Here is a 25,974-nt window from a genome sequence, read left to right on the forward strand (position 1 = left end):
AAGACCTTGGCGATCGACACCTGGCCAGAATCTTCCTCTGCATCTTATCCTTGTGGTGAAGATGCGGTGTCTTGGAGGGTTTAATGCTAAGGGGCTTGCTTTCTAAATCTGACTGATGGTTAGGTGGTTGGTGGGGGGAACTAGGGCAAGGGCTCCTCCAGGTGGCCTGCTGAGGGCTTCTGGGACTGGGACTTCCTTGAGCCAGCTGCTGTACAGCTGGGCTGGAGGTGGGGGAAGTTGGAGGGCCCAGTCTCCTTCCCTGGCTCCCTGTGAAGTGGGAGATGTCCTCCTAGGGAACCTACAGAACAGCAGATGAGAACCATGCATGCCTTTGCTTAGCAAAGGTGTTAGGATGCAGCACCTTCCCGAGTGTTATTTTGGGAGCAGCAAGGGCCTTTCTACTGACTGATGTAGGCAAGCTATAAATATAGTGATTTCCTGGAACTTTTTCTCTATCTGTGTGCATTTTAAATCAAGCCAGCCTCAGATGCTAGTGATTTGCAGATTATTATCTTTTCTACAAAAGCAAGAAAAGACTCTCCTTGGCTCACACATTAGCATGACCTCTGTGTCCCAGCAGAGCTCAGCATGTTTTAGTTGTTCTAATAAAGTAGTCTCCTCACAGTAAAGTTACAGATTGTTTTTTAATATACTAGAGTCTGGAACTCTCTATGAAATTTGATTCTCTGCCATGAGTTCATCAGATAAAAATTTGCCTTGCATTTCCCCCCATACTTTGATCCAAATTCTGGCATAATTTCATAGTAACTAGTATTTGAGGTGGGAGTAGCCACGGATGATGATGCTATAAAAATTTCACATGGCTGGCGGATTATGACCCAGAAGATTTTTCTATGCATGCAAAAAGATTAAAACAATCTGGGCAGCTATCTTAATACGTTTTCCTTGCATGGAGAGGCTGGAAGCGTGCAAGTATCTCTCTGGCTGGAGTGCCAGCAGTCCTGGGGAATGGATGTGCTCTGGCTTTTACAACATTGCATCGTATGGTGGAAGAGACAAGACTGGATTTGGAGTCCAGCTCTGCTGCTTATTAACTGTTTGATTTTCAGCAAGTGGCTTAATCTTTCTGCATTTCAGATTTTTAATCTCTAAAATAGGGCCAACAGTCCACGGAGCTATAGGGTTTTGGTGAGATAATAAACATAATCCTAATAGCAACATGTTTGACCCATAGGCACTCATTTGCCCAGAAATCATTGAGGAAAGGGAGTGAGAGGATAAAGTCCCTTGCCCCCCTTGATCTCTAGTGGTTCAGGTCTGTAATCCCTTCCCTACAGTTCCTTGGTGGGCTCACAGAGAGACCGAGCCCCAGTTGCCTGCTGTATTACAAGCAAAGGACTGTGAAAAACAGAGTAAGTGAGGCTAGGTTGCTGAGTCAGAGTGGCCTATGGTGGACTGATTGTGTGGAGAAGAAATAGGATGGAGAGAAGATGCAAAGAAGCAAGAATGAAAGAGGGAAGTGCAGAAAATGATGAGATGGTTGTTACATAGGAGTGATGATGTTTATATAAAGGGAGGAGAAGGAAATAGAAGACTGTGATGACCAAGGGGAGGAGAGCACACAGAGAGCCCTTCCTACAGACTTGGTGAAGGATTTGGTGGGATTTAAAGGAAGAACTTAGAATGCCTTCATTAGAGCATTAATGCCTTCAAATTTAGGGAGATCAGTAAGATGATATGGGGAAGAATGACAAAGGGCTGATGTCGAATGTAAATCTATAAAAGTGAACAAGCCACTTTGGCAGTATGGGACAATTGGCTTTACCTTTGATATCTGTAAAAACAGTATGAATTTAAATTTACGGGAGTCTGGATAATCCCAGGGCTCTAGATAGGCAGGTACTGGTATTACACCTAAGTGTATGTTTTCATAGGGAGAAGTTGATATGACATGATTGCTGTGTGTAAAAGGGAGACCACCTTTGTTGTTGTTTTTTAAAAGCTTTTATTTATTTATTTATTTGACAGAAAGAGAGAGAGCACACAAGCAGGGGGGTAGCAGGAGAGGGAGAAGCCGGCTCCCACTGAGCAGGGAGCCCGATGCGGGACTTGATCCTAGGGTCCTGGAATCATGACCTGAGCTGAAAGCAGATGCTTAACCGACTGAGCCACCCAGGCGCCCCATGGGAGATCACCTTTGTAATAGCTGATCCAGGTCAGGGAGCCATCCTGTCAAGGCCCAAACAGCTGCTGCATTTGAGAGAACACAAAAATGTGCAAGAAAGTCTCAGTCAGTGATGATGCAAATGCACAAAATCTAGATGCAGTCAGACCTGGAATGTTTAGATTTTATAGCTCTATGCTTACCGCCACAAAACATATTTTATTATTATTTTGTTTTATAAAACATATTATGTTACTGAAATTTCCGTAAGAAAAATCAAACTGTGAAGGCAATACTCTTTAGATACTAACTTCTTTTTCCTCATTGAAACAGTTGTTTTCATAAAGCAGGGGTTTCTTTTGTTCCACCATGTGGGGTGGGAACTACCCTCCTTCCACTCTCAACAGTGACTTGCCCCTTCCAGAGCCATGTCTAAAGCTTGCAGCTGGAGGTTGCCACGGTGATGGTCAACCCCTTCAGTGCTGCCTCTGCCAAAATAGCCCTGTGCCAGTCATTGAGCTTCTACCTGGCAGAAGGGACAGAGGTTGTTTGGAGGAAACATAGCCATCCCTTTAAAGCTGCAGACCAGAAATCTTCATCACTTCCACTCAGCTCTAACTGGGGAAACCTAGTCCCATGAATATAGCTAGCTGCTGGGCAGCTGGGAAATGTAGTTCCTGGCAGGGTAGCCATTTCCCATTGACATCTCTCTTACTGTAAAAGAGGAGAGTGAATGTTGGTGGGGAGCTCTTTCTACCACATCGCATGTGGCCAAATACATTCAGATCCACATGTTAAAACCATTGTGATGGCTGAACAAAACACATCCATGGGTAGCATCTACCCATGGATAGCTAATGTTTTATTTCTGCTTTAGACATACTGATAATAATTCATTCCAGGGTTAAGAAATTATGGTACATCCATATTATGGAAACTTAAGAAGCAGTTAAAAAGAATAAGGTATGTGTACTAAGTGGAAAGCCATCTGACATAAATTAAATGAAAGAGGCATGGTGCAGAATATGCGTGTTCTTAAATGTATAGGCAGATTTTGGAAGGATACTTAGGAAAGTGGTAATAGTGGTTGCCTCTGGGGAAGAGAATAGGATGACTGGGGACAGGAGTGAGAGAGAAACTTACTTCTTATTGAATATCCACTTGTATCTTTTTAATTTTGCCTCAAGTACAGATATTATAAAAATTTTGCTTTTCACTCTATAGCCACAGTGACCAGATAGTACCTGAGAGTACCAGAAATGTCCTTCCCTGGCCCAGTTTACCTGTCTCAGATTTACCTACCATACTATGTCCAGGGTATTTTTATGACCAGTCTGCTGCCACTTTGTAGAATGCAGCTAAAATGACAGAAGCATTTTAGAACATTTTTTAAGACTCTGATATGTCCTTCAGATTCCTCTTCAGTGCCCTTCCAATATTGAGGAATAGTTAAGAGGACTTCCCGTAGTCTCCATTGTGAGATGTACAGATGGGCAAAGTGTGATAAGGGCTCTGTCTTAATTTGGAAGGGGGTTGTATTTTTTAGTTGGCCAGCTGAGAAGAGTCTGTCTGGGTTTTTCTACAAATTGATATTTCTGCAACTTGAGAAATACGTAAACCCTTTGGGAATAAGAGATACAACATCTCTTACCAAATTTAACCTTTCAAGTTCTCTAAAGGATGAATTTGCTCACACAAATGGCTTCGACCTTATAGATTTCCTTATTGTATCATTCCTGTGAGTGCTACTTGTTCCCTTTTAAAATCCAGTAGGATTATGGGATTCCTGCTCCACCCCCAAACTTTTGGGTCCACAGTACACAGCCAGCTAAGGGTTCAGTTTAGCAGTCTGGACAGTTTTTTTTTTTTTAAGATTTTATTTATTTATCAGAGAGAGAGACAGAGGCAGGCAGAGGGAGAAGCAGGCTCCTTGCTGAGCAAGGAGCCCGATGTGGGACTCGATCCCAGGACCCTGGGATCATGACCTGAGCCGAAGGCAGACGCTTAACCGACTGAGCCACTTAGGCGTCCCAAATTTTTTTTTTTTTTAAATGAAAGCTTTATTGAGGTAAAATCCACACACTATAAAATTTGCCCTTTTAAAGTATATAGTTCAGTGGCTTGTAGTATATTCATACTGTTGTGCAACCACTAGCATTATCCAATTTTAGGACATTTTCCTCACCCCAAAAAGAAGCCCCATACTCATTAGAAGTCCTTCTTCATTCCCCTGTCCTCTCCCACCAGCTGTTGGCAACCTCTAGCCTCCTTTCAGTTTCCGTGAATTTGCCTGTTCTGGACATTCCGTATTAATGGCATCCCACAATATATGGTCTTTTGTAACTGGCTTCTTTCACTTAGTATAATGTTTGCAAGGTGTATCCATGTTGTAGCATGTAGGAGTACTTCATTCCTTTTATGGACGAATAATATTACATTGTAGGAATATGACACATTTTATTTATCCATTTATCACTTCATGGATATACATGGGAGTGGAAGTTCCGGGTTGTATGGTAACTCTAAGTTGGACATCTTGAGGAACTACCAAAGTGGCTGTACCAGTTTACCATCCAGTGTGTGAGGACTGCAGTTTCTCACTCTTGAAGCACTTGTTATTGCCCATCCTTTTTATTTTAGTCATCCTAGTAGGTATGAAATGGTATCTTATCATGGTTTTGATTTGCATTTTCTTTTTTTAAAGTATTTTAAAGTAATCTCTGTACCCAGTGTGGGGCTCAAACCCACGACCCTGAGATCAAGAGTCAGATGGTCTTCCAACTGAGCTAGCCAGACGCCCCTTGATTTGCATTTTCTAGTGACTAATGATGTTGAACATCTTTTCATGTGCCTATTGGCCATATTTATGTCATTTTTGGAGAAATGTCTGTTCAAAATCTTTGCCCAGTTTAAAATTGGGCTATTTGTCTCTTATTGTTGTAAGGGTTATTTATATATTCTGGATACAAGTCCCTTTTCACATACATGATTTAAAAATATTTTCTCTCATTTTGTGGGTTGTCCTTTCAACATTTTTAATGGTATCCTTTGAAGTGCAGAAGCTTTTAATTTTGTCCTTTTGGTGTCATATCTAAGAAATCATTGCCTAACTCAAGGCCACAAACACATACTCCTCTTTTCTTCTAAGATATTTATATTTTTAGCTCTTACATTTAGGTCTGTGATCCATTTTGAGTTGATTTTTTTGTATGTGGTGTGAGGTAGGGGTTCAATTTTTTTTTTTTTTTGCGTGTGGCTATCCAGTTGTCCCAGTACCATTTGTTGAGAAAATATTATTCCCTGTTTAATTTTCCTGGCACCCTTATTAAAAATCAAGTGACCAAAAACATACAGGCTTATTTCTGGTTCTCAATTCTATTCCATTGATATTAATGTATCTATCCTTGTGCTAGCACCATACTGTTGTGATTGTTGGAGAATTGTAATACATTTTGCATTTGGGAGGTGTGAGTCTGCTCACTTTCTTCTTTTCTTTACTTTTTTTTTTTTTAAAGATTTATTTATTTGAGAGAGAGAGAGGGCGTGAGCAAGCGCACAGGATGGGGAGGGGCAGAGGGAGAGGGACAGAGAGAATCTCAAGCAGACTCCCCAGTGAGCATGGAGCCTGACGTGGGGCTTGATCTCAAGACCCTGAGATCATGAGCTGAAATCAAGGGTCAGATACATAACTGACTGAGCCACCCAGGTGCCTCTCTTCTTTTTCAAGATTGTTTTGGTTATTCTGGGTCCCTCGCATTTCCATATGAAATTTAGGATCAGGTTGTCAATTTCTGTTTTTTAAAAAAAAGGCAACTGGGAGTTTGGTAGGGATTGCGTTGACTCTGTAAATCAGTTTGGTTAGTATTGCCATCTCAACAGTCTTTTTTCCCAAACTTTATAATGATGCTAATGGACAAATAAAAATTGTACATATTGTGTAAAACGGTGATGTTTTCCATCTTAACAATATTAAATCTTCCAATCCATGAACACAGGATGTATTTCTGTTTATTTAAGTCTTTAATTTCTTTCAACAATATTTTGTAGTTTTCACAAAAAGGTTTTACACTTGTAAAAATTTATTCTTAAGTGTTTTATTTTGATGTTAGCCTAAAGGGAATTGTTTTCTTAATTTCATTTTTGCAGTCTTCATTGCTGGTGTATAGAAGTATAATTGGTTTTTATGTATTGATCTATCTTGTAACCTTGTTGAACTTGTCTGTTAGTTGTCTGGACACATCTTATCCTTAACTTAGATAATGAGTTTGGAAGCATTCTCATTATTGGACTTCTAACTGCTTAACTAATCATGCAGCTACCACAAATCATGGAGGGAATCCCTTTTAGCGTTTGGAGGACATTTAAAGAATCATTACTGACTGCTAGCATCCAGCTGTACTTTTTCTCTCATATGTGAAACCAGTTGATCTAGTTCCTTTATAAGTAGTATATTTTTTTAAAAAAGATTTTATTTATTTATGTGAAAGAAAGTGAGAGAGAATGCGTGATGGGGAGGGGGAAAGAGAGTGAGAAGCAGACTCCCTGCTGAGCAGGGAGCCCGATGAAGGTCTCGATCCCAGGACCTGGAGATCATGACCTGAGCTGAAGGCAGACGCTTAACCGACTGAGCCACCCAGGTCACCTGAGTAGTATATTCTTTACCTGTAAGTATGCAGTGGCTACTCTGTCCCAAGCCAAGTTTCCCTATTTGTTAGAGTTGTTTTTAGGCTCTTTATTAACACCTAGCACTAGATACATAGTGATGATGGCTGATTTGAATTTGAGGCTTACTTTGTACAGAGGACACATTTAAAGCAGTTTCCATGCATTAGCTCTTATCCTTAACAATAACCCTAATGAGGTAGGTGCTGTTGTATCCCCACTTTAGAAATACAGAAATTGAGGTGCAGAAGTTAATTTGCCTAAGGTCGTAGAGCTAGTAGATGGTGGTCCTGGGCTTGCCTACACTCCACTGCCTTAAGAAGGGGCAAGTATTTCTCTTCTCTTGACCCCCACTTGAGTCTCCCAACTTGTCCATTTTGCCAGATATTTGGTAGTCTTGTCTCTGTTCAGCTGCCTATGCTGGACGCTGAATTTTTTTTTTTTCTTAATTAAGTAGGCTCCACACCTAGCATGGAGCCCAATGTATGGCTTGAACTCACAACCCTGAGATCAAGACCTGAGTTTGAGATAAAGAGTCAGACGCTTAACCGACTGAGAGACCCAGGGGCCCCTGGATGTTGAATTCTTAAGAAGTGCACAGTGCTGTTATTTCTGTTGGTTGCAGCCCTTATCCTCCTTCACTAGCCAGCTGAGGACTGAGATTCATCTCCACACCTGGGCAGTTGGCTGTCACGACAGTCATTTGTCTTTAAAGGGCCAAGGAATTCTTTCTAGCTTTCTACATCTGAATCCTTGCTTTCAGGCCTGATCTTATTTGTGGTAGGGGTCTATAGTTAGAAGTAACACATTCAGAATTTGTAGTGACAGAGCATTGAGGTTTCCTTCTGAGCTTCTCAGTAGTTGAAGGATAAAAGGTGTTGTCTGCAGTATAGTGTCACTCGGTCATGAGATTTGAAATCTAGAAGTTCATTTAAACCTGGAGAAGTATATTTGAGCTGTTGGGCTAGATGAACATTTTCAGAGGTGAAAATACAGTGCTGGTATTTCCAAGCTTGTCTGTGCCAGTACTCAGTGTGTTCATCTAGATATGTGCCAGTCTCCATCTTTGGGAGGTATGCTTACAGTGTGCTGTCTGTCCTTGGCTTCTTTTTGCTGTTTCCTGTTCCTTTCTTTATTTATAGGGTTTTTTTCTTTTCTAATAGTTACGTGAAAGTTTCTATACTAGCATAGTGCTATGATTTGTGCCAAGAAGGTTTACAAAGGCTTGCCAAGGTGAGGGTACAGCTAGTCCTGCTATTAGACAGGGTGTATTCTCTTTTCTATCCACTCTCTGGCTTTATAGCTTTCCCTGGCTGGCTGAGTGCTTGAACAAGGGACTGTGGGAAAGAATAGGACTAGAATCTCAGGAGGATGCAGTAGGAAATGTTGGTATAATCTTTATTTTTTATTTTTTTAAAGATTTTATTTATTTATTTGACAGAGAGAGAGAGACAGCTAGAGAGGGAACACAAGCAGGGGGAGTGGGAGAGGGAGAAGCAGGCTCCCCACTGAGCAGGGAGCCTGATGCGGGGCTCGATCCCAGGACCCTAGGATCATGACCTAAGCCGAAGGCAGATGCTTAACGACTGAGCCACCCAGGTGCCCCGGTATAATCTTTATTTTTAAAATGCTTATAAAACTCATTTGAGTAGGGGCGCCTGGGTAGCGCAGTTGGTTAAGCGTCTGACTCTTGGTTTTGGTTCAGGTCATGATCTCAGGGTTATGAGACTGAGCCCTGCATTGGGCTCCATGCTCAGCATGGAGTCTGAGTTTCTCTCTCCTCCTGCCCCTCTACCTGCCGCCCCCCCACTCTCTCTTTGCTCTCTCTCTAAAATAACAAAAACTCATTTGAGTAATAGACAAATACATTCTTCTGTGTAAAATTCAAACATTACAAATCTGTTCCTTAACCTCATTTCCACCAAGTCCAGTATCCTCCCCAGGGAAGGTATCCTGACATTTTCTAGTCCATTTATAACATCAATTCCATGTTTTTTGTCTTTAAAATAATTGGCATCACATTGTACATGTTTCCCCTGTGCTTTTTCACAATTTGTTATTTCTTAGAGATCTATCCATGTCAGTACGGGTAATTTTGTCATTCTTTTATATACATTCTATATACTGGCTACTTTGTTAAAAACTGTATTATGGAAAACTTCAAATTTATGTAAAAGTAGAAAATCTCCATCCCCAGATCAAATGCCAGATATTATGTAATTTCATACATACTTTATATGTATCTCTAATAGGTAAGGCCTTATTATTTATTTTTTTTAAAGATTTTATTTATTTATTTGAGAGAGAGAGAATGAGAGAGAGCACATGAGAGGGGGGAGGGTCAGAGGGAGAAGCAGACTCCCTGCCGAGCAGGGAGCCCGATGTGGGACTCGATCCAGGGACTCCAGGATCATGACCTGAGCCGAAGGCAGTCGCTTAACCAACTGAGCTACCCAGGCGCCCAGGTAAGGCCTTTTTAAAATAACTTAATCACTAAACCTTTTCTTTTGTATTTCTTACAAACTGGTAGGTGGATCTAGGTTTGATTAGATTCACATTCTATTTTTTTTTAATACTTTATTAACAGAGAGAGAGATAGCGAGAGCAGGGACACAAGCAGGGGGAGTGGGAGAGGGAGAAGCAGGCTTCCCGCCGAGCAGGGAGCCCGACGCAGGGCTCAATCCCAGGACCCTGGGATCATGACCTGAGCCGAAGGCAGCCGCTTAACCGACTGAGCCACCCAGGCGCCCCGAATCACATTCTATTTTTTTAAAAAAGATTTTATTTATTTATTTGACAGAGAGAGAGAGTGCACAAGTAGGCAGAGAGGCAGGCAGAGGGAGAGGGAGAGGGAGAAACAGACTCTCCACTGAGCAGGGAGCCCGACGTGGGGCTCGATCCCAGGACCCTGGGATTATGACCTGAGCCGAAGGCAGCCGCTTGACTGACTGAGCCACCCAGGCGCCCCATCACATTCTATTTTTAACAAGAGTAGTTCCTAGTGATGCTGTGTATTTTCTACTGCATCACATTAGGAGGTCTCTGATGTCTAATGACTCCATTTTTGTGATGTTTGATTTATCGATGGGTTCATGAAGTATTAGCTTGATTCATCCGTTATTATAGAGATCCCCAACAGCCTTTCAGATAATCATTTTATCAGGTATTGATCCTCATTGCCTACATCCGGTGGTGTGTTGATAAATGTTTAACTGGCTATTTACCAATTTTTATGGTATAAACATTCCTGCCACAGCCAATTTTATTCTTACTGATGTCTTACGACATGTGAGGTTGGAACTTATGTATACGGTTGGCTCTCATAAGCTGGTATGAGCTGTTCTCAGCAAACTACTGCTTAGATCCATTGTTTCATTGGTAGTTGCAAAATGGTGATACTCTCATTTCTTTTACCTTTATTAATTTGGGTCTTAGTTTATTTAACCATTTATCTATTGTTAGACATTTTGCTTATGACTGTTACAAAACTTGTGAGCTGAAGAATAGCATAAAACACTACAATTCTTGGGGTGCCTGGGTGACTCGGTTAAACATCTGATTCTTTTTTTTTTTTATGTTATGTTAATCACCATACATTACATCATTAGTTTTTGATGTAATGTATGGTTGATGTTCCATGATTCATGATTTCGGCTCAGGTCATGATCTCAGGGTCGTGAGATCAAGCCTCGTGTTGGGCTCCACGCCCAGCTTAAGATTCTGTCTCTCCTTCTTCTTCTGCCCCCCCCCCGCCCACTTGCATATGCTCTCTCTCTCTCTCTAAAAAAAACAAAAAAAGCAATACAATTCTCAGTGTATGCATTTGAGCTTAGAGAGTTACATGAAAACTGAAATAGACTTCAATAATGGTGACCAGCAAAAGTGTCTTATCATTTAACCAATATTTATTGAACACTTACTGTGTACTATATGTACTGTGGAGAATTGTAAGAGGAATATGGATATGGTCCCACATTCTGCCAGTCAGTATTATAGTTACATGTGAAAAGGATGCTGAGTCTGGGTGGTTTCTAACTAGGATGATCTGTAGATATGTTGGAGTGGTTGTACAGGCTGTTGAGCTAGCCTTTGAAGGATGGATATAACTTTTGCAGCCAAATTCTGCTGATTTTTCTTTGATATCTGCCTTGGTTCACTTCTTATTACCAGTTGCCTTGGAGACTACTATATAATCTCCAGTCTGGTTTGCTTGCTTTGTTCTTTCCTTCATAGTGCAACAGGATTAATTGTCTTAAGTTCAGCCATGATGTCACTTCCTTATTTAAAACTTCTCAGGTCTTTCTATGTAAACACCAAATTGCCATAACAGCTAGACCTAAAGCCATGAGAACACATGAATTCAGTAAGGGACAAGCACCATGGCCTGGAATGCTCAGGGAGGAGTATATTTCAGGAAGTAGAGACCAGAAGTCTTAAGGTTTGCTACTGATCAATAAGAATGGGGACTCGGGGAGAAGGAGTTTGCAAACTATGTTCCTAGGAAGTCTTAGAACAGTTCATTGGAGTGGTAGGGTTAATCCAGATTGCAAAAGGTGGGGTGATTGAGAAACTTTGATGTGGAGTAGTTGTCATCACAAACTCGTTTTGAAGTGTTTCAGACTTAGATGTTGGTTTGACTATATGTCATGGTGGAAAAGAGACCCTACCAAGATAATAGAATCTTTTTCCAAGTTGCCTGCCTGCCTTCCGTCCAAGACACACACACACACACATACACGTTTTTAACCACCCTAAGGAGTTTCATAGTAAAATGATTAGGAGAAATGCATTCATATAAAAGTAATATGAGAAATGAAACTTGACCTTTACCAAGGTTAATTCTCATGTGTTTTTGTTGCTTAACTCTGCCCGTATCTCTGTCTGGGACCTTGTTAACCTGTGGTACAAGAAGAAGGAGTTATTGGAAAAAACTGGCAAATAAATTCTAGAATCATAGAGTGTCAGTGTAAAAGACAACTTACATGTCATCTTGGCCACCTCTCACATATTACAGGTGATGAGGCTGAGATCTAGAAAATGTAATTGCTTTGTTCTCCATGAGAATCCTCTTTGTTCAGGTTTTTTTTTTTTTTTTTTTTTTTTAACGATTTTATTTATTTATTTGACAGAGAGAGAGAGAGTACAAGCAGGTGGAATAGCAGGCAGAGGGAGAGGGAGAAGCAGGCTCCCTGCAGAGCAAAGAGCCTGACGCGGGACTCGATCCTAGGACCCTGGGATCATGACCTGAGCCGAAGGCAGTCGCTCAACCAACTGAGCCACCCAGGCGCCCTTTTTGTTCAAGTTTTTGTTGCAACAGATTTGGTGTTGGAGAAGGCAATCTATATTAATTTAATTTTGGGGGGGCACACCTTACTATTTTTCTATAGGTAATAATTCATCTAAAGTTGAAAGATATATTAAGGAATAGATATGGTGCCCAATGTGCAAGAAAGTAATATTGTTTTCCTTTTTCTTTTTTTTTTTTTTAAAGATTTTATTTATTTATTTGACAGAGAGAGACACAGTGAGAGAGGGAGCACAAGCAGGGGGACTGGGAGAGGGAGAAGCAGGCCTCCTGCCGAGCAGGAAGCCCGATGCGGGGCTTGATCCCAGGACCCTGGGATCATGACCCGAGCCGAAGGCAGACGCTCAACAACTGAGCCACCCAGGTGCCCCTCCTGTGTTTTCTTTTATGTGATTTACAGTGTTGAGCCAATTTCCCCAAGGTTCTTTAGGGAGACAGGAAAGAAAGTTTTGCCTTCATAAATAGTTGGAGATCTTAGGAATTTCTTTTTTTGATGATCAAAAATTGTTATTAATATAAATTGTTATTATCAGATTGTTATGTTAAGTATGTATAAAAAAAGGAAAGGAACAGTATACTGAATCCCTGGCCTCAACTATGATCAACTATGGCCCATTTTGTTTTATCTGTGTTCCCTCTCCCATATGACTAATTACACTTTTATCCCCAACCTTAGCTTGAAAAAAAAACTATTGAGGTATAATTTTCAGACCATAAAGTTCATCCATTTTAAGTGTACAACTCAGTGATTTCCAGTAAATTTATCAGATTGTGCTGTTACCATAATCCAGTTTCAGAACCTTTTCAGCACCCCAATAATATGCCTCATGCCTGTTTACAGTCAATCCCCACGCCCAGCCCCAGACAACCAGTAATCTACCTCCTTCCTGTTTCTATAGATTTGCCTTTTCTGGACATTTCATATAAATGAAATCATACAAAATATGGGTCTTTTGTGTCTGGTTTTCTATACTTTGATGTTTTCGAGGTTCATCTAAATTGTAGCATGTATCAGTATTTCATTTTTTTTATTGTGGAGTAGTGTTCCATTGTATGGATGTACCACATTTTGTCTCTCCATTCTTCAGTTTCATGGACATCTGAGTTTTTTATACTTTTTGCCTGTTAGGAATAATGCTACCATGAACACTTGCATACAAGTCTTTGTGGGACATATGTTTTCATTTCTCTTGGCACAGGACCTACGAGTGGAATTACAGGGTGTATGGTAATTTAAAAAGCTGCCAAACTGTTTTCTAAAGTGTCCATACTATCTCACATTTCCAGCAGCAATGTGCAAGGGTTACTGTTTCTTCCCATTTTTACCAATGCTTACTATTTTTTTTTTTTTAATTACAGCTGTCCTGCTGGGTGTGATGTGGTATTTAGTTGTGGTTTTAATTTGTTTCCCTGATGACTAATGATACTGAACATCTTTTCATGTGCTTATTAATGATTCCTATGTCTTCTTTGGTGAAATGTCTACTGAAATCATTTGCCCATATTTAAATTGGGTGTCTTTTTATTGTTGAGTTATATATTCTGGAGTTCTTTGTATATTCTGGATATAAGGCCTTTATCACATGTGTAATTTGCAAATATTTCCTTGCCATTCTGTGACTTGTCTTTCCATTTTCTTAATGGAGTATTTTGAAGCAAAAAAGTTTTGCATTTTGATGAAGTACAGTTTATAAATTCTTTCCTGTTTAGATTGTGCTTTTGGTGTCATATCTAAGGAATCTTTGCCTAACCTAATGTCTTGGAGTTTTTCTATTATTTATTTCTAAAAATACTACAATATGCTTATATTCATATCTCTAATCCATTTTGATTTAATTTTCGTTTGTAGTGTGAGCTAAGGGTCTAAATTCATTTTTTTGTATGTGGATATCCAGTTGTTTCAGCAGTACTTGTTGAAAAATACTCTCTTTTCCCTATTGAGTTGCCATGGCACCTTTGTTGAAAATCACTTGACTGTAAATATAAGGGTTTATTTCCGGACTCTCTGTTCTGTTTGTTGGCAGTCCTTATGGCAGTACTGTCCTTATGGCAGTACTACACTGAATATATTTTTTAAAGATTTTATTTATTTATTTGAGAGAGAGAATGAGAGAGAGAGAGCATGAGATGGGGGAGGATCAGAGGGAGAAGCAGGCTCCCCACTGAGCAGGGAGCCCGATGCGGGACTCGATCCTGGGACTCCAGGATCATGACCTGAGCTGAAGGCAGTTGCTTAACCAACTGAGCCACCCAGGCGCCCCTACACTGAATATTTTTTAAAGCCAGGGAGTCATGTGTAGTCTTGTGAAAAGGTAATCACATGACTTAGAAGGCTAAATATTTACTACAGTGGCACATTTTAAGATAGTGTCTAGCATCTTATTTATTTGAGTATGTGGCATGTAGCATATTCAGAAGCATCATTTTAGTTCCTTGAAGTTGCATAGTTTACTTTCAACCTTCTGACATGCTTATTCCTGGATATACAATAACACCTGTCCAGCTGTTTATCCCCTATCTCAGTGCCCTTTTCCATTACCTGTCCTGTAGGTTCAAAATGTGATACTGATTGCTGCCTCATAGTAGCTTTGGTGATGTCATTTTACTTCTCCAGGCCTTAATTTTCTCATCTGCGAAGTGGAAGAATTGAATTTGATCTCATTACTTTTCCAAACTCAGTCATTAATATTTTCCCTGGTGAACAATTCCAAGTCATGTGTAAGTTCCTATCTTTTAACTGGTGAAAAGTAATTGTTGTGTTTAACAGAGAATTTAATGAGCTTGTGTGTTTGGGGGGAAGTGGGCCGTTATCAGGGGATCAAAGCAGCTCTTGTTGGAAAAGTACTCCTGGCAAACATTTTGTCATATTCGTAGGTGTATATGACATATGAACCCATCACTGTGTGTAACTGGGTGATTAGGAGATAGGCATAGGCTCACACATGCTTTTGTGATTAGTAAGGAAAGAAAGTACATTTTCTATTACAAAGAAATAGCCATTTTAATGAACTTGCCAAGAAGAAGAATGGTCCTCACTGATGAAATCCTTGAAGCTTTGCATATGGCTAACTCTCTGCTTGATTGATGCTTAAAAGTGCAGGTCCCACTGGCAGGCTCCTTTCAACATTTTCCATCCTTTAAGTGTTTTTTTTTTCCTTTGGCATTTGAATGGTTTTATTTTCTTCATAAAATATTCCTAGTTTGGGGGGGATGGGAGACCTTTTCACAGCTGAAGTTACTCCAAGTGTCTCTCCCCCGAAGAATTGGCTTTCTGTTCCTTGCAACTTTCAATTGCCACATTTGCTGCTTTATTTCTACTTAGTAATTTGGAACATGTTTTCATTAAATCATTGATTTGGGGCTTTGTAAAAATCTGAGGGAAATTAGTAAATAGTAACATATATGGGTAATATTTTGTCTGGAAATTTCTAAGCATAATAAAATAAAAGGATAAAAAAATTTAGAGGTTAAAGTTTTGGATGAAGATACCAGGAACCTGAGATTCAGTAGATCAGTGCTAGAAAATGCACATCTTTCAACAAATTTAATAAACATTAGTAATTATTACTATGTTTTCTGAGTTTAGGATTAAATGGCAGCTTCTTTCATGAACTTTTAAATCTGGTTTTCAGGATTTGGGTATCTATTATTTTTTCCCTGGTTACACTTACAGAATTTTCTGATTTGACAAAACCTTGCTGGTATCTGGTATTCTACCTTATTAACTGTGAGACTTCAGGAATAAACCTACAGTAGCTTCACATGTATGGTATACCTTTTAATATATGCATCAAAAGTGTTCTCCTCCCCTCTTCTTTCCTTCTCTTCCCTTCTGGGAAAGCAGGTGTTACTATTAACAGGTATGTTGTCATCTTTTGCATGTGTATGCTAGATTACTCAGCTAAAGTATTTTTTCAGTTTCACTTTGCATGAAGGTATACTTTTTCTCTCTTTTTAATTTTTTTTTATAGATTTTATTTATTTCTTTGACAGAGTAAGTACAAGCAGGAGGAGCGGCAGGGAGAGGGAGAAGCAGACTCCCCACTGAGCAGGGAGCCCAATGTGGGGCTCAATCCCAAGACCCTGAGATCATGACCTGAGCCAAAGGGCAGACGCTTCATTGACTGAGCCACCCAGGCGCCCCTTTCTCTTTTTTAAATTGATAAGAGCATGCCAGATAAAATATTTGAATCCAATTTAAGATCATGAATGGACTGAAACTATTATAAGAGGAGATATTTTACTAAATTCAGTTCCAGTTATTCATCCACCATGTGAATACTTAATACACACAAGGCAGTGTGTTTAGGTGCTCTGGGAGATAAAAAGGTGAATCAGACATAAACTTGGTAGAATGAAGGTAGATTAGTATCACCTACTGTTAAAGGAAATGAATGTGGGGTCATGAACATATAGAAGAGATTTTTCAGCAGGAACCAAATAAGGAAAGATGTATGAGCTAATGCCCTTTTTTTTTTTTTTTTGAGAGAGAGTAGCAGCTAAGGGAAAACCCGAGGCTTGACTCTGCCTGCCTCCTTCTAGAAGCCATGTGTGTGAGTAGGTTTCTTACTGAAACTCCAAATCTGGAGTGAAGTGAAGTGAGTGGGTACTCTTAGTTTTACCTTCTCTTGACTGAGGGTCAGTGGACATGACTTCTGGAAAGAGAGGGAAAAAGCTGGAAAAGTGAATCATCACAGCTGATGCCCTGATACGGTGGAGGGGAAGGGCCAGGGCTCCATGCTGAATTGAGGGAATAAACTGAAGTTTGGGAAGTACCTCCAAGACCATTGATATACCTCAAGACTTGAGAGAATACACTCTGCTACAAAATTGTTTATATCCTTTTGGTATTCACATTTCAAAATAACGTATTTGTATGTGGGGCACCTGGGTGGCTCAGTCGTTAAGCATCTGCCTTCAGCTCAGGTCATGATCCCAGGGTCCTGGGATTGAGCCCCGCATTGGGCTCCCTGCTCCATGGGAAGCCTGCTTCTCTCTCTCCCACTCTCCTGCTTGTGTTCCCTCTTTCACTGTTTTTCTCTCTGTCAAATAAATAAAATCTTTAAACAAAACAAAACAAAATAATGTATTTGTATAACCTCTTGTTGACTTTTCAGTTTTAGTCATCATCTGCTGCCTTCCCCTATCTAGCAACTTTTCTCCTCTTTCACCCTCTCAGTACAGTTAGAGTAGAATTTTGGTTAGATCAGTATTTAGTGTTTATATTATTCTTATGGTTATGTAAGCCATATAGTAAATTATTTACTTGTGCAGATTTTTGTTGGCCTTGGAGTGCATAATCAAGCTTATTTCTTTTCAATGTACTTGCCCCTGAAGCAACTGTAGACTCCCTCAATTTTCTAAAGTTCCTCTTATGAAATTTGGACACACGTATTAGTTTCATCTGTTTGAAGAAATGTAGAGTGATTGTCTTCTATGCCTGCTACATAATTTTCATCATGGCATCTCCCTTCTCTGTCATCCAACGATTCTCTTCTTCTTCCATGTTGGAGCTCCTTTATCCTATGCCTTGCTCTTTCTTGGTTTAATCTCTTGCTTTGGTAGAACACATCCTTGAGTAGCTTTTTTGGAAAGGTACATAGAGCTCAATACAAGCCCCTGAATGTCTAAAAATACCTTTAATTGAGCCATCGTGCAGGCTGCTCATTTGTATATTAAACCATCGGTTGGAAGTCAGTTTTCTTCAGAATTTTCATGACATTGCTCCAATGAATTCTAGCTTTCAGTGGTATATTAAAAATCTAAAACTGTTTGGACTCTTGATCCTTTGGATGTGGCCTGCCATCCTCTTCCACCCCCTGCTGGAAACTTGTAGAATCTTCAAACTCCAGTATTTTGAAATTTCGTATTGATGTGCCTTGCCATGGGTCTGTTTTTTTCCATTGTTCTGGGTACTCAGTGGGCTCTTTTAATTTAGAAAGTCCTGTTCTTCATTTCTGGGTAGTTTTTTTGGACTATGTGATTTTTTTTCCCTGCTATTTTCTCTCTTTTTGTGGAACTTTTATTTGGATATTATCCTACTTTTTTAAAGATCTCCTTAGATTGGGGTGCCTGGGTGGCACAGTCAATTAAGTGTCCCACTCTTGGTTTCAGCTCAGGTCGTGATCTCAGGGTTGTGGGATTGAGCCCCACGTTGGGCTCTGTGCTCAGCGTGGAGTCTGCTTGGGACTCTCTCTCCTTTTCCCTCTGCCTCTCCCCTCTGCAGTCACGTGTGTGTGCTCTCTCTCTCACTCTCAGATAAATAAATCCTTAAAAAAAGATCTCCTTAGATTATCTTTCTATTAAGCTTTCCTTTCCTGCTATCATGTTTTTAATTTCCAGGTGCTCTTTTTAATTATTCGACTGTTCTTTTTTTCAGTAGCATCTTGAGTATTTCATCTTTGCAAATAACATCTCTTATTTCTTACTGATGATTTCCCTGATAACTTTGAGAAATTTCACTCCTTACTCCCACCCCATTCACTGTCTTCTCAGTAAAATAAAGCTTCATGAGGGTAGAGCTTTTTTCCCTGTTGTTTTTTTTCCATTGGTATTTTCTCAGCACCTCAAACAATGCCTGATACATAGTAAATGTTTAAGTAATTCTGGAATAAACTGAATGATCATTATGGTGATACTAATATACATTAAATTATTCTCCCATTATAGATCTAATCTGTATCTTTGAGATTAACCTTTTTTATTTATATTGCTCTGTCTTAGAAATTTTTATGCAGATATCTGATAATACTTCATCTGTTTCTGTTTAAGAAAGGGAGTAAAAAGCTGATTGGAATATATGGATAAATGGATAAGACTTGCTGTCTTGTGGGTTTCATGGTGGAATGATATGATTTGGTCATCTTGTTGGAGATCTCTTGATGTTGGTATCTAAATCTTACTTCTTGGCTGGTCCAGTTCACTGGAGCACTTCTTTTAACCTCTGGATACAAAAGTCTGAGACCAGAGAGGAAGAGGGTTGGCAGTCTCAGCATCCAGAATGTATACATTTACTAGATCCCCCTGTTTTCAGTATGGCCCCATGCCTTTATCTGGGCCTGATGACCTCCCTGGAGAAGAAAGATACTTCTAGCCTTTTGCTGGAGTGGGAAACATGATGAAAATATGCAGAATGTGGGAGAAAAATCTCAGGATCTAACTCCTCCTAAAGGGCTTCAATTAGTCTTTTTTTTTTTTTTAATATGGGGATGGATCATGGTCCTGTAGTTCTTATGTTAGTTCAAACAAATATTTGTTGGACACTTACTATATCCTGAATTATCCAGGTGGAGTAGGGGTAGGGCATGGACTCTACAGGCAGAGGGGACCACAGAAGCAGGGATCCTGAAGCCAAAACCTGCATGAGGTGTAGCTGGAACCCAGTCTTCAAGGGTATTGTCAAGGTATGCCCTTCTAAAGGGTAGGAAATAAGATTCACTATTAGTTAATTTTCTTTACTTTTTATTGCTTTCTTAATTTTACCCCTACTTCCAGAGGAGTTTGATGTCATCAGTCTTGAGAACTGGAGGGCTTCTGTGGTACACCTTGATTATTGTCTGCTTTCTCTGCTGCTCATTTAGCTATCAGCCACTCATCTATTTTCCCAGTTCCAAATTTAAACAAGAAAATTTAAACAGTTTCTTTTCACTATTATGTTAATGAGGTAAGACTGAGATTAGTTGCAGATATTCAAGCTACTATCTAGACTCAGAAGTCTTACTATAGGACATTTAATAAAATTCAGGACAGCAGAAACTAGGAATCCTATACAGTATCAAGCCAAGCTTTTAGTTTCAAGTGATCCCAGGTTGATAAGCACCTCCGGGTTTCTGGCAGACACAGTAGAGGAGGAACCCACTTTCCACACAGGGCCCAATTCCTGCAGGTAAAGTTCCAAGGGATATGCATTCAGAGTCAGAGGTTGCCAAGCACTCTAGGAAATGGAACACAGAGAGAGCTAGTAGGAGCAGCAAAAGGGTAGTAAATACAAAGCCTGCAGACTGTGGGATTATCAGACACAGACTGTTACATAAATATGTTTAATAAGTTGAAAGAAAAGGAGATGGAGAAAATGAGCACATAGCCAAGAAATTATAAAAACGAAAAAACCATTTTGAAAACAGATCAAATAGAACCAGAAATGAAACAGTCATTGAAATAAACTTTTAAAGATTGGATTAACAGGACATTAAGCACAGTTGGAAAGGGAATTAGTTAATGGAACAGTAGATCTTAGAAAATTATCCAGAACACAGCACAGTTGAGACAAAGAACTCCAAAAGGAGAGGTAAGAGAAAATGGCAGAAAGAATATTTGGAGAATCACTCAGAATTTCCCAGAGTGAACAGGATGCCACATGGTTCAGAAATTCTAGTGAAGATCAGTAGGTTATGAAAGAAAAAGAGGATGAAGAAATAGGCAGACTCAGTGTCAAGTTCAGTACTGCAGAGCACCTCAAAGAGATTTAGAAATCAACCAGAAAAAAGACAGACTACTTACCAAAAAAACAATGATTCTATAGACACCTGACTTCTTGACAGCAACAGTGTAAGCCAGGAGATAGCAAAATGTTATTTTTAATGTGCTGTGCAAAAATAGCTGTCCATCAAGAATCTATACCCAGTGAAATAATCTTTGAAGAATGAAGGTAAAATAAAGACTTTTCAGTCACACAAACTGACTAAGCTTGCTACAACAGACTATCCATGAAGGAAATTCTAAAGACTTCAGACAAAGGTAAGATCATAAAAGAGGTTGTAATGGAAACTAGGAAAACTTTAATACTGAATGAGAACATATCAAAACCTGTGACACTTGGAAGAACATTTGTAACACTGAATGCTTACGTTAGAAAAGAAGAAACACAATCAGTTAAGCAAGTAATTTAAACTAGAAAAAGAACAATAGGATAAGCCCAAAGAAAGAAAATGCAAGGAAGTGAACAGACATTAATGAAGCAGAAAGCAAGCAGACAATACAGAGTTGCAGGCAAGTTGGTTTTTGAAAAGAGTAATAAAATGGACAAATGTCAGGTGAGCTCAATGAAGGGAAACTAGAGTGATGATACAAACAGTATTAGTAGAAAAAAAAAGTTATGTGCACAGAGATTAAGATGAGTAGAGGAGGGCATGGGAACGTCTTTATGGCAATAAATATGGACATTTAGACAATAAATATCTAGAAAAATATCATTTATCAAAACTGACTTAAGAATTAGAAAGTCTAAATAATCCTGTAACAGTTAAAGCAGTGAAGTCATTAAAAATCTTGTTTCAAACAAAACTCCAGGCCCAGATGCTTCTGCTGTCAAGTTTTACCTGCCATTCAACAACAGCAGCCTATTCCAGAGTAGAGATGGGGAACACTCTCCAGCCGAATGAAGCCTAACAGATAACCATATGAGAAAGGAAACTCACTTATCAGTCTCACTTATGAATATAGTTGGCAAAAATCCTAAACAGGATATTAGCCAGCTAAATCTAGCAGATATAAAAACCTGACCAAGTTGGGATTATCCTAGGTTGGCATATTTAAAATTTTATAATGTAACATCGTATTAACTACTTAAAAGGGGAAAAATCATACTATCATCTCAGTGGGTGGACATGCAATTTTGGTTAAAATGCATCAACAGATTATCACAAAAGTCTCAAAATAATAGGTGGAAATTTTCATAATCTATTAAAGGGTTTCTACACAAACCTACAGCAAATACCATACCTAATGTTGAAAGAGTGAAAGCCTTCCCTTTGAGATCAAGAGAAGATAAGAATGCCCATATGATTATTATAAGATAACTTTATAGTAGATGTTCTAGCCAGGTAAGATAAAAAAAAAATAGATAAAGAAATAGATAAAGGTACTTAAAAGAAGAAACCAAATTGCTGTTAATATTCATAGGTGATAGGATTTTATCCAAAAGTATATTCAGAAACACCCTCATATCATCTTTTACAAAAATAAGGCATTTTTTAAATTAAAAAATGGTAAAAATGAAATGAATCAGACATGCATCTGGATGTAGGTCCTATATCTGAGTATACTAAGCAGGGACAGTGAGTCCTACAACTCAGCTGGTTGGTTTCCTGTCTCTCAGGGATCACTGTCTTTTGTTACAGGATTTCCTAGTGTCTTGAAAACTGTTGTTTTATACATTTTCCTCTCATGCCTTAAAACTTATTTCATATAAAAAACATATGTTTGTTTTGGGCTGTTTCAAATGGGAGGGTGAATCTGGTCTTTGTTATTCCCTCTTGCTGGAAGCGGAAGTTTATTTAATGGCTTGTCAATCTTAGTCCTCTTTGATAATGGCTTATCAATTCTTAGTCCTCTTTTGTTAATAAAGGGTTATTTTAACATACACTTTGTTCCGGTGCAAGGCCTTTCCTTTAAAAGCATGTGTAGATTTTTAAAATTTTGTTTTTAAAGAAGATGGTAATTTAAAGGCCTGATCCTGAGGACCTTTAGAGTAGGGAGTGGCCCTGAGATGGATAATTCCTGAGGCTTTTGTTTTTCTGCTGCCTACATGCTTTGTTATCCAAGGCTGTTCAAGGTCTCACCACCTCTGGAGTTTTGACCCACTGATGTGTTTCATAAATTTTAATGAAAGGCAGATTGAGAGAAATCATTGATGGGCCCACATGGTTGTACCAGATCCGTGCACTGGTTCAGAATGCAAATGTCTATGAAATTACTCTTAAGTTACCTTTCTGGAAAGCCCCAGACTCCCAACTTCGGGCTCATCTGATCTAGCTAGGTCAGATCAAAAGTGATTTTCAAAAACCCTCATGTTCTTGGCACATTGCTATGATTTATTTTTAAGTCACAGAAAATTGTCCAAATATTAGCACACATACTATAGAATTGCCAATAAACTAGGTATGGTTATATAGAGCACGGTATGCTTTTTAAAGGAGTTTGTAAAGAATATGGTTTAACTTGCCAGTGTGTGACAATAAATTTATTTCTTATGCGTGATTATGAGCTTTATTTATAATTCACTAGCAGATGTTTATTTGATTTAGGTACAACTCAGACATTCTTAGCTTAACTCAAATTTTTTCTATATTTCACAAAATTAAAAAAAATTAGACTGAGACTTTTGTTCAAAACATCCTTTAAATGGAGCCAGATTATGGTAGAAACAGATTTTATTATTTCTGCTAATAAGGATCAGGGAGAGAAAAGGAAATTGAGATCTTTGAAGGGTCCCTCAACATCATTTAGTCCCATCTCTTTCAGCCTCCCTGCTGTTGTCAGACCCACTAGCTTACAGGGCAGGAGAGCTGCCCATGGGGACTCTGGCTCCCTTCGTTTCTGTAGCCCACTTGCTGAGCTAATGAGTAGTGTAATGGCCAAGAGAGAGAGAGAAATATTAGAGAAACCAAAGGGCCTAGATTATTTGAAACTAAATAAGTAACATCAGAATAATGAGGGATTGACTGCCTTTCCCTTGCTGGGTTCCAGTCCTTTGATCAAAGGATGTCTTTTCCTTACTGTTTTATACTGTCTTAATCAAAACAGCCTATATAAATAATTGGATTTGGGGTAGATAGGATGAAAATGAAAAAGGGATTAGAAATAGCATGTACTCCTTTTTTTTAAATTAAGCCTTCAGATGGATTTTAATAACTTAAACATGTTAACTGCAATTGGTATTCCTAGTTAAAAAGTGGAAAGGGTATTTTGTTTTTGGTAATTCTTTTTTTTAAATATTTATTTATTTTGGGGGGGAGGGGCACAGGGAGAGGGGGAGGACTACCTCAAGCAGACCCCACCCTGAATGCAGCACCTGATGTGTTTTTGGTAATTCTTAACAGCGTATGTTTTTCTTTTCAGCTACTAAGTCAGGATTGTTACCTCCACCACCTGCGCTCCCTCCAAGACCTTGTCCATCACAGGTAGGAAACAGAAGTTGATTTCTGTGAACTGTTGGGTATAGTGAAATTGTCCTGCCACTGTGCTTCCTTTGCAAGGGTTGACTGCCACAGAACTGGCTGGTCACATTCCCAAGATGGCATCTGGACAAAGAGAGCAGAAAGTGGTTGCATTTCCTCTTATCCAGCCAGTCTCCCAGCCTCATGTAGAAAAGGGAAAGTTTCCTCAATAAGCAACCAAACAAATGCATACTGGTTTACCTTTGGCCATAGAAGGTTGCATGTCATTTTCAGATAGAGAAAGGCGTAGAAGAATGGGTATCTCTCCAATTGGGGGGTTGGGGACATGGTTTTTCTGTATAGTATGTACAGTCTGGGTGTGTATATTTTCATCAGTATTTTAGGAGCTGTGTTAATTCTCCATAATTAATGGTCATCACCATGGTGTTAGTGCTGTGGTTTGGACCTACAGTGCTTTCTTTATCGTTAGGATGGTATTTTCCTTTGGAACAATAAGCTGAAACAGCAGGACTTGGGAGAGTGTGTCACAAAAATCTGTTTCATTTGTGAATTAATTCTGCCTCATTTATATGTGCTACTATGGCCTTATTCATCAACACTCCTTGTAGAGTTGGAAATGAGAAGCAAGCAGCAAATCTGCAGAGTGTGGTAAAAGGCACTACAGATACTTCTTTTCAGTAATTGCTGCTGAAGAGACTTCCTGTCTTTAAAGGCCCTCTAACTTTCAGCAGAAAATGTTGGGAAATTTCTGTATTAACAGTCCTAGTTTTTGCCTTATTGCTCTAGATGTTTCAGAACATACCTTTCCACATGGCACATCTTAGGACTTACTGAGTCACTGAAACCACTTTGAACATTTGCTTGTCCTTCTTTTAGAGAATTAGATCATCTTTAGCATCTGCTCAACCTTGAGGTGCAAATACAATGAGTACTGCTTTCCTTCCTCAGTTTGAAGAGTAATTAAAAGCCCTGTTCTTCCTGACTCACATATAAACGAGTGAGAACCCCCTTTCTAATACTCCAGGATTGGCTTTAAAAGTTGTTGATTAATCAGTCAACAAGTATTTATTAAGTCCCTGCTGTATATCTAATGGCAAGCTTTAGTTCCATCCTAAGCTTTTCCCTGATTATAATTTCTACTCATTTAAATGAATAGCTCTGTTTATTGAGAATCTGCAGTAGACCAGGTATTGTGCTAAGTGCTTTCAATGCATTATTTAATCTTCACAAAAATCCTTTGAAGTAGGTGTTAATAGCTTTTATTTTTTTACAGATGAGGAAATTGAAGCATACAGGGTTAAGCAAGTCAGCCAAGGTAACATAGCTAGTAAATAGGTAGAGCCAGCTCCCAAACTGAGGTCTGTCTCCTAAAGGTCCCTGCCCTCCCCATCATTGGAGCTGAAGCATCTATGTATACAGTAAGACAGTGATCTGTTGCTCTAGCGGGTGAGGCTTTCACTACGTGCCCCCTGTGGAGGACCTAGATGAGACCAAACTCCTGACTGGCACCAACAGCAAACCTGGGCTTTGTCACAACAAAATAGTGGGCATTCGGGAGGCAGTTATCTACCAGCTACTGGTTTCAAACTGGGGCTTGGGAGCCACCCGGATGAATGCATGCAAGACCTGTCTGAAAGGGCTTTTGTGATCCACTTCCTTACCTTCTACTGTACAAGTAACAGGAATGACTTCCTGGTTGTGAAATGCGTTGCTGCTATCAGCAGTCCTCATTTGACCTGCTTGAGGTGGGCTTCCTGCCTGCTTGGGGTCTTAGTGACCAAGGATCTGATGGGGGGCTGGGAATTCTCAAGTCACTGTTAATGAATGAGACTGCTTCTTTGTCTACCAGATTTCCCATCACAATGTAAACAGTGAGTGCAGTGCTCAGCCCAAGCCTCCAACTCAGCTGCCTAACTTTGGAGATTTCAGACTACAGAAACAGGTGTGTAAGAAATGCAGGCAGAAAAGCCCTTCTCCACTTCCCT

The 25,974-nt window shown here is 39.5% G+C and overlaps 1 protein-coding gene across 12 annotated transcripts in view; it reads left to right on the forward strand.

The window, feature by feature from the left end:
* Positions 1-25,974, forward strand: part of REPS2 (RALBP1 associated Eps domain containing 2) — a 221,350-nt gene that overhangs the window by 136,247 nt on the left and 59,129 nt on the right. For 5 of the 12 annotated variants that reach the window (XM_064573814.1, XM_064573817.1, XM_064573816.1 and 2 more), the window contains exons 14-16: positions 23,931-23,992; positions 25,263-25,304; positions 25,839-25,931. In XM_064573814.1, the coding sequence (XP_064429884.1) occupies positions 23,931-23,992; positions 25,263-25,304; positions 25,839-25,931 (197 nt within the window). The remainder of the gene's footprint in view (positions 1-23,930; positions 23,993-25,262; positions 25,305-25,838; positions 25,932-25,974) is intronic. The other 7 variants (XM_064573819.1, XM_064573823.1, XM_064573820.1 and 4 more) reach the window with 2 other exon arrangements.

This window comes from Mirounga angustirostris, unplaced genomic scaffold, assembly GCF_029215605.1.
Source record: "Mirounga angustirostris isolate CCGP_5_RB_7025 unplaced genomic scaffold, mMirAng1.0.hap1 SCAF_11, whole genome shotgun sequence".
Taxonomy (NCBI): Eukaryota; Metazoa; Chordata; class Mammalia; order Carnivora; family Phocidae; genus Mirounga; species Mirounga angustirostris.